Source organism: Anomaloglossus baeobatrachus, chromosome 2, assembly GCF_048569485.1.
Source record: "Anomaloglossus baeobatrachus isolate aAnoBae1 chromosome 2, aAnoBae1.hap1, whole genome shotgun sequence".
NCBI lineage: Eukaryota > Metazoa > Chordata > Amphibia > Anura > Aromobatidae > Anomaloglossus > Anomaloglossus baeobatrachus.
In genome coordinates this window covers 377,324,300-377,338,697 of record NC_134354.1, presented here as the reverse complement: position 1 = coordinate 377,338,697, position 14,398 = coordinate 377,324,300, and the positions used below count along the sequence as shown (strand labels likewise).

At 41.0% G+C, this 14,398-nt stretch overlaps 1 protein-coding gene across 1 annotated transcript in view; it reads left to right on the top strand.

Annotated features, from left to right (window-relative positions):
- The window catches only part of GRIK3 (glutamate ionotropic receptor kainate type subunit 3), a 1,015,705-nt gene that overhangs the window by 989,762 nt on the left and 11,545 nt on the right, over nt 1–14,398 (top strand). Inside the window, exons 14-15 of the mRNA XM_075336050.1 lie at nt 1,615–1,837; nt 3,077–3,327. Coding sequence (XP_075192165.1) covers nt 1,615–1,837; nt 3,077–3,327 — 474 coding nt within the window. The remainder of the gene's footprint in view (nt 1–1,614; nt 1,838–3,076; nt 3,328–14,398) is intronic.

Sequence of the window (14,398 nt, the reverse complement as noted above, 5' to 3'; positions counted from 1 at the left end):
GACAGTACCTATCTACCTTTCTCAGTTTGTTACTAACGGGTGTCTTTTCATCCAGTCACACACTTTTAAACTAGGTCTACAAATAAAGTTATCACCTACATTGTGGCTAGGTAAGGATTTCCATTAACGGGATATACTGAATTTCCTTTAGGGTTTTGGTGAAAAACATTGCATCAGTTGCGTTAAAGTTCACTGTTACACTGTGTAAAACATTTGTTTTAGCATTTTACTATGAATTTTAATGTAGCATCTGACCGAGGGTTTTGGACCAAAATCTTAAAGGAAATAATTCCCATTAATGCAAATCCTTGGAAGAGTAAAACTTTTTCTATAGTAAACTTTTTTATGAAAAATGCCACTGACCACAATAAAACATTTTAATAAAAAGTTTGCTTTATAAAAAGTTTTACTCTTCATAGGTTTCAAATATCAGAAAGAAGTATGCCACCAATTCTATATGTAAAAACAACATAAAAACTGCTTGAAAATTGTATATGAAAGACAGTTTTGGGAAGTAGTATCTCAGAACTACTACCAAATATTGATACAGTTAGGGGGAAAAAAGGATTTGCTGACTGCCAAGCAAAGAAAATAGTATTTTCCATTTTTTTTAAAGGATCAACCTGGCTAAGCCGTCTATTTGGGAATATAGGTCTTAAAACGTTTAATAAAGCGATACCATGACATCTGCGATCTGATGTCTTGTTCAAGAGAAATCCAGTTTTTCCTAATATGTAAATGAGCTGTAAAAATCTATAGGTTGAGCAGATATCTCTGACTCCAGAGCTTGTATTAATTGAAAGCGAGTATTACCAGTGTGAGACATGTAACGACTAACAGGGATATTCAGGGAGATCCATGTCCGGCCCAGAGATCTTAACAGTTCATTTACATATTAAGAAAAATGTGGATATATCTATCTATCTAGCACGGTGGCTCAGTGGTTAGCACTGCAGTCTTGCAGCGCTGGGGTCCTGGGTTCAAATCCCACCAAAGACACCATCTGCAAGGAGTTTGTATGTTCTCCCTGTGCTTGCGTGGGTTTCCTCCGGGTACTCCAGCTTCCTCCCACACTCCAAAGACATACAGATAGGGACTCTAGATTGTGAGCCCCAATGGGGATGCCAATGTATGTAAAGCGCTGTGGAATTAATAGTGCTATATAAATGAAGAAAATTATTATATCTGCAATAAGTCACTGGATTGCAGACATCAAAGGCTCATTTTATTCATCTTTTTATGACTTGCATGCCTGTATAGATGGCTCAGCAGGGTGGATCCCAAAGATTTCCACCAAATATAAGTCAATTAAATCAGTATATCGATATATTTAGAATCCATTTAATTCTAAATAATACTGATTTTTGTTTTAATCGAGGCAGCAAACACCCAAGGTTTCAGAACTGCTAGGATGGGCTCTTAGGGCTAGCTGTGCTATCCTTGTTTGACATTAATATTCCTTGCCCTGGAGGATTCACAGTTGAAGAAAAAGAGAATTTTATAATAGTGTGTGCTAATTTTCTCTTCTTTGCCATTTGATAGTGAGAAACAAAAAGTGCTCATCTGATAAACAGCATGAAACCCAACACCATCTCTTGTTTGTTTATTCTGCAGAAATCTCACATTTCGACCTTCGAGAAGATGTGGGCGTTCATGAGCAGCAAGCCATCGTCGCTCGTTAAGAGTAATGAGGAAGGCATCCAGCGAGTCCTCTCATCCGACTATGCTCTGCTAATGGAATCAACAGCTATTGAATACATAACTCAGAGGAACTGCAATCTTACACAGATTGGAGGACTCATAGACTCAAAGGGTTATGGAATTGGGACACCCATGGGTAAGAAAAGCTCAATGATTTGACAAACACATGTTTGCACTAGTCCTTTCTGAAACTCTTCTTTAATTTATAGACAGCAACAAAGGTTACCACTTTAAAGGAAGTGTCTATCTATAAAGAAATCCCTTCTCCACTTGAGAAATTCTTAGACATGATAAGGATCTACAACAGCATGAAGCAGTTAGTAAAAGATGTAACAAGCGCAGGCAGGCACTTCAACATATTACAAAAGTTCAGAGTTGATGGAAATATGAATTGTGCTTCATTTATTGCATTATATCGGTGATGTGCTCTTGAATTTTGTTTGCATAGGCATTTTTTTTCACAGATATTATATTCAATGCAATAAATTGACTTATTTTTGCGATATATAAGCCTTGTTTGAGAATATTTTAGAAGAAAAATATTTTACTATGAGTGGAAAATTCTGAATTCTGAAAAATTAATCAACCATTGAATGTCTAATGCAACAAAATTGAGATTTTGGACAGACAGTTTGTACATTATACTTGCAATAATGCAACTGGATTCAATTTCATCACTATAACATTTTCATTTCTACTGATTAAAAAAAAGAAATGTGCACCATTGCTTTCAAAATCACTATGAATGTATTCTCATTGAGTAGCACTGGTCTTAAAGGACTTGTCCACTACTTTAACATTGATGGTCTATACTTATGATAGGTCATCAGTGTCTGATCGGCCGGAGTCTGAAAACTAGCACCCTCACCGACCAGCAGGTGGACAAAAATGCCCAGTTCCAGAGATGCCCAATTGATAGGGGTCATGGTTGGGTACTGCATATCCACCTTCTATTCAAATCAATAGGGGGTGGATGTACAGTACCCAGTTGTGGTTGCTATCAGAAGATTTGTCTGCTCCAGAACTGAGCATTTCTGGCCTCCTACTACTGACACAGCATCAAAGACAGCTGATTGGGGGGTATTCTTATCCTAAGGAAAGGCCATCAAAGTAGAGGATAACCCTCTTTAAGGTAAAATCCAGACCATACAAAGATATCATATTGCGGAATATACAGTGTCTCTATAATTATCTAAAATGAAGCTGCAGACACCAGTTAACACCAAAAGGCTTCATGTTTGCCAAGTGCTAGACACACTAGTGCTATTATATGAAGTTTGGACATACAGTAGACCATACTTAATGTAAATTTGATGTTAATACTAAAATATTTAACTTTTAAATACATGTTTTATCGCTTTTGTTTTTTTTAAAGGTTCTCCCTACCGTGACAGGATAAGTATTGCTATCCTACAGCTTCAAGAAGCCGATGAAATCCATAAAATGAAAGAAAGATGGTGGAGAGCTGGAGGCTGCCCAGAAGAAAGAAATAAGGAGGCCAGTGCTCTGGGTATCCAAAATATGGGAGGCATCTTTATTGTATTAGCAGCAGGTCTGATTCTCTCTGTAGTAGTAGCAGTGGCGGAGTTTATATATAAACTGAGGAAGACGGCAGAGCGAGAGCAGGTCAGTTATTAATTTTGTTTTTTTCTTTTTGACTGGTGACTAGCGATCAATGAATATGTTCAAGAAAAATATAAATTGTACTTAAATTCTACAAAAATCCAAATTTGCCAAAATGCTGATTTAAATGGCAGCCACATGACACTAACATTTCAGGCTCTTCTGCATCTCACTCTCGTCTCGTCCTCGTTGCATCTTCTTTTGCCTTTTATACTGAGCCAGAACTTCTGATGAGACTTGGGATGTTTTTTTACATGCGTGTGCAGGTTAAGGCCGCTTTACATGCTGCGACATCGCTCAAGCGATCTCGTTGGGGTCACGGAATTTGTGACGCAAATCCGGCCGCTTTAGCGATGTCGTTGCATGTGACACCTATGAGCGATTTTGAATCGTCGCAAAAACATTCAAAATCGCTCATCAGTGACATGGCCCCCTATTCTCGATTATCGCTGCTGCTGTGTGTACGATGTAGTTCGTCGCTCCTGCGGCAGCACACATCGCTATGTGTGACACCGCAGGAACGAGGAACCTTATCTGCGGCCGCCCGCAATGAGTAAGGAAGGAGGTGGGCGGGATATTACGTCCGCTCATCTCTGCCCCTCCGCTTCTATTGGGCAGCGGTTCAGTGACGTCGCTGTGACGTCGCTGTGACGCTAAACGAACCGCCCCCTTAGAAAGGAGGCGGTTCACCGGTCACAGCGACATTGGTAGGCAGGTAAGTAGTGTGACGGGCCCGAGATGTTGTGCGCCACGGGCAGCGATTTGCCTGTGTCGCACAACCGATGGGGGCGGGTACGAACGCTAGCGATATCGGTACCGATATCGCAGTGTGTAAAGCGGCCTTTAAGGGTGCACATGGAAAGACGTTAGAGCATAATGAGAGACATTACATTTGCATAGAATACTCTGGAAATCTAATTTTCCAGAAAAATCCATGAGAATAGGTCAATTCTAAATGTTGCTTATCTGCTCCTCTCCACAATACCAGATATCAGCTATCTCAATAGGTACAAATATTTTTATATGTTCCTAACTGATCAAATATTTGCCCTTGTTAGACCTAAAGGGGTGGTCCACTATGTGGACAACTACTTCTCACTCTCCATATTTGCATCCATAAAAATAATAAAGCTTACACTCACCTCCAGCATCGATCCAGCAGGGTCGGCGCTCGCTCTCCTGGGGCTGATGTGAATTGTTGGAAAATGTTTGAGATATGGCTGTACAAGTTCTTAACTTTAAAGGGAACTAATCACCAGGATTTTCGTATATAACCTAAAGCCAGTGCTATACTGGCACTATCAGGCTGATTCTATGTATACCTGTAGTGGTCAGCTCAGATGTTTAGGTTTTGAAATCTAAAAAAGTAAAGTTTATAAACTGAGCTGCTTGTTGATTAGCAAGGAAAAAAAAAAAGGGAACCAGCACGATCTGAAATTGGCATGCATCATATAAAAAGTGAAAATTCACAAATTTATTCCAACTGAACTATAATAAAAAAATGAGATTTTTAGCAAATAATTGATCAATTTTTTGAGCCACCCCTGCCAACGTCACGGCAAATCTCAATAGGGGGGTCCTACTCTACATTCTGTATTTCATGTGCCATGCGGCCTCCTAGATAAAGTTAAAAGCAGAACCATAATGGAGCACACATACCTGCAACCTGTATATAGCCGCTTCCATGTTGCAAAAAAGGCACTTGTGGATAGAGACCAGCCCAGGTCCCAGCATGTGGAGCAAGCCCTACACATACCAGGACTATATCAGAACTGATCCTCCCAGTGTCAAACAGCAACCATTGATAAAGGCGGACCAGATCCAAGAATGGTGCTTAATTAGCATTGCCTGTGGAAAGGGGTGAGGTAACTGAGTCTGAACAGCTACCAACAGGAGGAATATATTGCAAGCCAAAATCAGGCGTGCATGGTATGGTGTTGGTCAGGCACCAGATTTGTAGCATAACTACGGTCAAAACAGAGAAAAAAAGGGAACCAGCACGATCTGAAATTGGCATGCATCATATAAAAAGTGAAAATTCACAAATTTATTCCAACTGTACTATAATAAAAAAATGAGATTTTTAGCAAATAATTGATCAATTTTTTGAGCCACCCCTGCCAACGTCACGGCAAATCTCAATAGGGGGGTCCTACTCTACATTCTGTATTTCATGTGCCATGCGGCCTCCTAGATAAAGTTAAAAGCAGAACCATAATGGAGCACACATACCTGCAACCTGTATATAGCCGCTTCCATGTTGCAAAAAAGGCACTTGTGGATAGAGACCAGCCCAGGTCCCAGCATGTGGAGCAAGCCCTACACATACCAGGACTATATCAGAACTGATCCTCCCAGTGTCAAACAGCAACCATTGATAAAGGCGGACCAGATCCAAGAATGGTGCTTAATTAGCATTGCCTGTGGAAAGGGGTGAGGTAACTGAGTCTGAACAGCTACCAACAGGAGGAATATATTGCAAGCCAAAATCAGGCGTGCATGGTATGGTGTTGGTCAGGCACCAGATTTGTAGCATAACTACGGTCAAAACAGAGAAAAAAAGGGAACCAGCACGATCTGAAATTGGCATGCATCATATAAAAAGTGAAAATTCACAAATTTATTCCAACTGTACTATAATAAAAAAATGAGATTTTTAGCAAATAATTGATCAATTTTTTGAGCCACCCCTGCCAACGTCACGGCAAATCTCAATAGGGGGGTCCTACTCTACATTCTGTATTTCATGTGCCATGCGGCCTCCTAGATAAAGTTAAAAGCAGAACCATAATGGAGCACACATACCTGCAACCTGTATATAGCCGCTTCCATGTTGCAAAAAAGGCACTTGTGGATAGAGACCAGCCCAGGTCCCAGCATGTGGAGCAAGCCCTACACATACCAGGACTATATCAGAACTGATCCTCCCAGTGTCAAACAGCAACCATTGATAAAGGCGGACCAGATCCAAGAATGGTGCTTAATTAGCATTGCCTGTGGAAAGGGGTGAGGTAACTGAGTCTGAACAGCTACCAACAGGAGGAATATATTGCAAGCCAAAATCAGGCGTGCATGGTATGGTGTTGGTCAGGCACCAGATTTGTAGCATAACTACGGTCAAAACAGAGAAAAAAAGGGAACCAGCACGATCTGAAATTGGCATGCATCATATAAAAAGTGAAAATTCACAAATTTATTCCAACTGTACTATAATAAAAAAATGAGATTTTTAGCAAATAATTGATCAATTTTTTGAGCCACCCCTGCCAACGTCACGGCAAATCTCAATAGGGGGGTCCTACTCTACATTCTGTATTTCATGTGCCATGCGGCCTCCTAGATAAAGTTAAAAGCAGAACCATAATGGAGCACACATACCTGCAACCTGTATATAGCCGCTTCCATGTTGCAAAAAAGGCACTTGTGGATAGAGACCAGCCCAGGTCCCAGCATGTGGAGCAAGCCCTACACATACCAGGACTATATCAGAACTGATCCTCCCAGTGTCAAACAGCAACCATTGATAAAGGCGGACCAGATCCAAGAATGGTGCTTAATTAGCATTGCCTGTGGAAAGGGGTGAGGTAACTGAGTCTGAACAGCTACCAACAGGAGGAATATATTGCAAGCCAAAATCAGGCGTGCATGGTATGGTGTTGGTCAGGCACCAGATTTGTAGCATAACTACGGTCAAAACAGAGAAAAAAAGGGAACCAGCACGATCTGAAATTGGCATGCATCATATAAAAAGTGAAAATTCACAAATTTATTCCAACTGTACTATAATAAAAAAATGAGATTTTTAGCAAATAATTGATCAATTTTTTGAGCCACCCCTGCCAACGTCACGGCAAATCTCAATAGGGGGGTCCTACTCTACATTCTGTATTTCATGTGCCATGCGGCCTCCTAGATAAAGTTAAAAGCAGAACCATAATGGAGCACACATACCTGCAACCTGTATATAGCCGCTTCCATGTTGCAAAAAAGGCACTTGTGGATAGAGACCAGCCCAGGTCCCAGCATGTGGAGCAAGCCCTACACATACCAGGACTATATCAGAACTGATCCTCCCAGTGTCAAACAGCAACCATTGATAAAGGCGGACCAGATCCAAGAATGGTGCTTAATTAGCATTGCCTGTGGAAAGGGGTGAGGTAACTGAGTCTGAACAGCTACCAACAGGAGGAATATATTGCAAGCCAAAATCAGGCGTGCATGGTATGGTGTTGGTCAGGCACCAGATTTGTAGCATAACTACGGTCAAAACAGAGAAAAAAAGGGAACCAGCACGATCTGAAATTGGCATGCATCATATAAAAAGTGAAAATTCACAAATTTATTCCAACTGTACTATAATAAAAAAATGAGATTTTTAGCAAATAATTGATCAATTTTTTGAGCCACCCCTGCCAACGTCACGGCAAATCTCAATAGGGGGGTCCTACTCTACATTCTGTATTTCATGTGCCATGCGGCCTCCTAGATAAAGTTAAAAGCAGAACCATAATGGAGCACACATACCTGCAACCTGTATATAGCCGCTTCCATGTTGCAAAAAAGGCACTTGTGGATAGAGACCAGCCCAGGTCCCAGCATGTGGAGCAAGCCCTACACATACCAGGACTATATCAGAACTGATCCTCCCAGTGTCAAACAGCAACCATTGATAAAGGCGGACCAGATCCAAGAATGGTGCTTAATTAGCATTGCCTGTGGAAAGGGGTGAGGTAACTGAGTCTGAACAGCTACCAACAGGAGGAATATATTGCAAGCCAAAATCAGGCGTGCATGGTATGGTGTTGGTCAGGCACCAGATTTGTAGCATAACTACGGTCAAAACAGAGAAAAAAAGGGAACCAGCACGATCTGAAATTGGCATGCATCATATAAAAAGTGAAAATTCACAAATTTATTCCAACTGTACTATAATAAAAAAATGAGATTTTTAGCAAATAATTGATCAATTTTTTGAGCCACCCCTGCCAACGTCACGGCAAATCTCAATAGGGGGGTCCTACTCTACATTCTGTATTTCATGTGCCATGCGGCCTCCTAGATAAAGTTAAAAGCAGAACCATAATGGAGCACACATACCTGATCAATTATTTGCTAAAAATCTCATTTTTTTTATTGTAGTACAGTTGGAATAAATCTGTGAATTTTCACTTTTTATATGATGCATGCCAATTTTAGATCGTGCTGGCTCCCCTCTCTCCTTGTTGATTAGCAGTTGCAATGGAGCAGATAATATATTCAAAGTTATCCCCTCCCTCTGTTAGAATTAGCATAAGTATTATACAGTGGCGTACCGTCAATAGAAGCAGACCATGCCACTGCTACGAGGCCCGTGAGCTGAAGGGGCTGAAGGGGCCCGGAGACGGCTGCCCACTGTGTGCATTATACTTTCACTGTCATGCCCCCGGGGCATCACCAAATAGCTGATAAAGGCTGCTGGGTGCTGCCACGGTTTGTATAGCTGCAGGCTGGCCGCAACACAGAGATGCAGTCTCGCCCACACTCACTGAACACTTGCACACTGTGCACAACCTGTGCTGAAGAGGAGGGAGTGGCCAAGCAGCTTCCTCTTCCAGTCAGAGAGCTGTGAGAAATGCCAGGAAAACAGCCAATCAGGAGAGGGGGCAGGGCTTGTTCAGTACAGCGCGGGAGAAACAAAGATGAACAGGGAAACAGAGTGGAGGAGGAGTAGAGACTATAGAAAAGAGAGAAGCGCAAACATAAAGCATTAAAAACAATGAGAAGAAGAGGAGAGAAGGAATTGGAAGAAAAAGTGGAGGACAAGAGGACTCACAGGAAGTGCAACAGTGAGGCCAGAGCCACTAACAATGTCTCACATCACAGGAGCAGGTGAGTATTATAATGTACAAATGTTTGTCACACTATAGAAAGAAACTGTCCTGTATTGTGCCATCATGGTGTGTATTGCCCCTATGCTGTGCCATCACTGTGTGTGTGTGTGTGTTGCTCCTGTGCTGTGCTATCACTGTGTGTGTTGCTCCTGTGCTGTGCCATGACTGTGTGTCTCTGTTGCCCCTGTGCTGTGCCATCACTGTGTGTGTGAGTGTGTGTTGCTCCTGGGCTGTGCCATCACTGTGTGTGTTGCCCCTGTGCTGTGCCATGACAGTGTGTGTGTGTGTGTTGCTCTTGTGCTGTGCCATGACTGTGTGTGTCTGTGTGTGTGTTTCCCTTGTACTGTGCCATCACTGTGTGTGTTGCTCCTGGGCCATGCCATCACTGTGTGTGTGTGTTGCTCCTGTGCTGTGCCAGCACTGTGTGTGTGTGTGTTGCCCCTGTGCTGTGCCATCACTGTATGTGTGTGTGTGTGTTGCTCCTGGGCTTTGCCATCATTGTGTGTGTGTTACTCCTGTGCTGTGCCATCACTTTGTGTGTGTTGCTCCTGGGCTGTGCCATCACCATGTGTGTGTGTGTGTGTGTGTTTGTCCTGGGCTGTGCCATCACTGTGTGTGTGTGTGTGTGTGTGTGTGTGAATGTTGCTCCTGGGCTATGCCATCACTGTGTGTGTGTGTGTGTTGCTCCTGGGCTGTGCCATGACTGTGTGTGTTTGTGTTGCTCCTGGGCTGGGCCATCACTGTGTGTATGTGTTGCTCCTGGGCTGTGCTATCACTGCTTGTGTGTGTTGCTCCTGGGCTGGGCCATCACTGTGTGTGCGTGTGTGTTGCTTCTGGGCTGTGCTATCACTGCTTGTGTGTGTTGCTCCTGGGCTGGGCCATCACTGTGTGTGTGTTGGTCCTGGTATGTGCCATCACTGTGTGTGTGTGTGTGTGTGTTGCTCCTGGGCTGTGCCATCACTGTGTGTGTGTGTGTGTGCGTGTGTGAATGTTGCCCTGTGCTGTGCAGAGTTTTACTGTAGTTCCTGAGGCTATGAAGAGGGTCATAATCATTACCATTATATGGGGGAGATAGATATGAAAATTTATATTGTGTGTGGTGAAGGGTACGAAGGAAGGCATTACTACTTTAGGCCAAGTTCACATAGTGCAGCTTTTTTGGGGATTTGCGGTGTGAACCCACTGGTCTTGGTGCAGTGGACTTTGCTCAGTAATAGCACAGTGCTTATATTCAGACTCTATATGGTGATCATATTTGGTCATGGTGTGGTGGCATTATTTTTCAATGTATTATTGGTCTTGGTATGGTGGGTGTTGTTCAGTAACACTATGTAGTATGAGTTATTTCTGACTATAAGCTGCCCCCATTAAAATGTATGTCACCCTCAATAACATGTGCCGGTCCCCAGTAGCATATATGATGATTATTATGTTATTATTTTGTTGTAATTTTTTATTTTTTTATTGGGAGGGGGGGCATTCAGACTTTTGCTATGGGGCCCCATGATTTCTATGTACGCCCCTGGTATTACACAAACGATTCACTTTGTCTAGCAGGACCTGTGAGAGGTCAAACCCATGTGACCAGAAGGGGCGAGGTTTCAGCCAAGAAAACTGGATACCAGGTCACATGGGTATGACCTCACATAGGTCATGCAACAAAGTGAATCATTTGTATAAAACTTATACTAATTCTAAAAGGGGGAGGGGATAACTATGAATATATTATCTGCTCTATTGCAACTGCCAATCAACAAGCAGCTCATTTTATAAACTTTACTTTCTTGGATTTCAAAACCTAAACATCTGAGCTGACCACTGCAGGTATGTAGAGAATCAGCCTGATAGTGCCAGTATAGCACTAGCTTTAGCTTATATACGAAAATCATGGTGATTGGTTCCCTTTAAAACAAGTGTATCCAGTGTGTGTAAAGAATTCAGCAATCCATTCGATGTGCCTCACATATGTAAAATATAGCTTTGCTTGCATTATATACTGTATCTCCATAGGATTCCTTGCCAACTTTCTAATTCGTTACCCATAAAGAGCAGGTGTTTCCCTTAACAACTTTGTAAGGCCAGGTTGAAATAACAGTATTTTTGATCTGAGTACTATCTATGAAGAAAACGGACAACACTCAGATCAATGTTATTCAATGGGGCAGTGCAAATGACTCAATTTATTTTTTAAATAATTACTGCTACTGTAAAATAAATTGATTGTACATGGACTGCACATGGAAGACAAGTGAGAAAAAGATCATCCAACTTTTGTGGATGAAAATCGAACCAATTTTTTTATACTGTTGTGTGACCCTAGTCTACGACTCCTTACAACAGTATAGGCAGTATATTTACACAGAAGAGTTTCAGATCAGTTTTGGAGAGGAAAGGAGCAGTAGAGGAGACTGACCGTGTCCGGGTGTCCCCAAAGTGTAACTGTTGTTTTCATTTTTTTCCTAAATGTATAGTACATATGAAAATAAGAAACTTTGTAATATATCTTTATTAGAGGTGTCATCTTTATTTTCTCCTGGACTGATTATTTATCCTAAAAACCTAAAAGGTATCACGCCTGAAAAAGTATTTTTTTCTCTTTTGTCTTTTTTTTTACATAAAAGTATGTAAGAGTAAAATTTGTCTACAATTTTCCAATTACTGAGATAGGAAAAGACATTTGGTTGCATTTTTATCGCATTTTTTGAGGCGTTTATCAATGCAAATTTATCACAAATCTGAAGGGTTTCCTGATGCCAGCTATGTGAATGAGAATCCTGAGATCTCCTGCACACATTGAGTATTTTCTCCTTACAGGTTTGGTGTAGATTTCTAATGAATGGAAAAAAGCTGCACAAAAAGTAAAAAAAAAAACGCATAAAAAATGCACCGAAAAGGTGTGGGTTTTTTCACTGCGTTTTTCCTGCCAAGAGATGCAGAAATATCTGCACCAAATAAGAAACATTTGCACAAAGCCTAACTGTTATTTACAAAGAATGTGCAAGAGAATTTCAATGTCTGCCTCAAACTCGTCCCTCTTCCTCCACCTCCATAGAAGTTTAAAAACACCAACTGTCATCTCAGTAATGTGAAAATTTCATCTCCGTAATGTGACAATGTGTCTTTACTGAACACAGATTTTATCATTTTAACCTTGAATTGACAATGAAAGCATAATCTAGAAGGAGAAGGAACATTTGATAAAATATAATTACAAAATTACTTATTTTAATGTGAAATATTAATTTATAAAGTAAAAATAAAAACACCAGTTACTTTTTGAACAATGATAGTTTGTGAAGACCACTACATGCAACTATTGTGATACTGACAAATCTAAACAACAAAACCCCAGATATTATTGAAGTTTAGATAAAAATGAGTGAGGGTTTTCAGCTCTAATGACTATGAGAGGTAACCAGTGTATGGTGTGGAACAGCATAACTCTATTAGCTATTCAGTGGTCATTGTCGTTAATTGAAGTTCAGCTTCTATTCAGAGTGTTGGGTGTTAAATAGAGATGAATCAATTCATTTGTGTAAAATTTTCTTTGAATTTTACAACAGTCTGTATTCTCCAGTATATGAATTTTTTGCAGTTCACCCTAAGTAAATATAGTAAAACGGTGCTTAGCTGTGCCTGCCATTTTGTTGAACCTTACATCGTGTGCAGAATTATTAGGCAAGTAGTATTTTAGAGGATTTCTTTTATTATTGATCAACAACTATGTTCTCAATCAACCCAAAAGACTCATAAATATCAAAGCTTAATATTTTTGGAAGTTGGAGTGGGGTTTTCTTAGATTTGGCTATCTTAGGAGGATATCTGTTTGTGCAGGTGACTATTACTGTGCAGAATTATTAGGCAACTTAATAAAAACCAAATATATTCTCATCTCACTTGTTTATTTTCTCCAGGTAAACCAATATAACTGCACAAAATTTAGAAATAAACATTTATGACATGCAAAAACAAAACCCCAAAAAATTAGTGACCAATATAGCCACCTTTCTTTATGGTGACACTCAACAGCCTACCATCCATAGATTCTGTCAGTTGCTTGATCTGTTTACGATCAACATTGCGTGCAGCATCCACCACAGCCTCCCAGACACTGCTGTGAGAGGTGTACTGTTTTCCCTCCCTGTAGATCTTACTTTTTATGAGGGGCCACAGGTTCTCTATGTGGTTCAAATCAGGTGAACAAGGGGGCCATTTGATTATTTTTTCATCTTTTAGACCTTTACTGGCCAGCCATGCTGTGGAGCAGTTGAATGCATGTAATGGAGAATTGTCCTGCATGAAAATCATGTTTATCTTGAACGATACCGACGTCTTCCTGTACCACTGCTTAAAGAAGTTGTCTTCCAGAGACTGGCATTAGTTTTGGGAGTTGAGCATCACTCAATCCTCAACCCTTAAAGGGCCCACAAGTTCATCTTTGATGATACCAGCCCATACCAGTAATCCAACTCCATCTTGCTGGCGTCTGAGTCGGAGTGGAGCTCTCTGTCCTTTACTGATACAGCCTCTGGCCCATCCATCTGGCCCATCAAGAGTCACTCTTATTTCATTAGTCCATAAAACCTTTGAAAAATCAGTCTTAAGATATTTCTTTGACCAGTCTTGATGTTTTATCTTATGTTTCTTGTTCAAAGGTGGTCGTTTTTCAGCCGTCCTTACCTTGGCCATGTCCCTGAGTATGGCACACCTTGTGCTTTTTGATACTCCACTAACGTTGCAGCTCTGAAATATGGCCAAACTGGTAGCAAATGGCATCTTGGCAGCTTCACACTTGTTTTTCCTCAGTTCATGGTCAGTTATTTTGTGCCTTTTTTGCCCAACACGCTTTTTGCGACCCTGTTGGCTATTTGCCATGAAATGCTTGATTGTTCAGTAATCATGCTTCAAAAGTTTGGCAATTTCAAGACTGCTGCATCCCTCTGCAAGACATCTCCCAATTTTGGACTTTTCAGACACCGTCAAATCACTCTTCTGACCCATTTTGCCAAAGGAAAGGAAGTTGCCTAATAATTAAGCCCACCTTATATAGGGTGTTGATGTCATTACACTACACCCCTCCTCATTACAGAGATGCACATCACCTGATTTATTTAATTGGTAGTTGGCTCTCAAGCCTATACAGCTTGGAGTAGGACAACATGTATAAAAAGTATCATGTGATCAAAATACTCATTAATAATTCT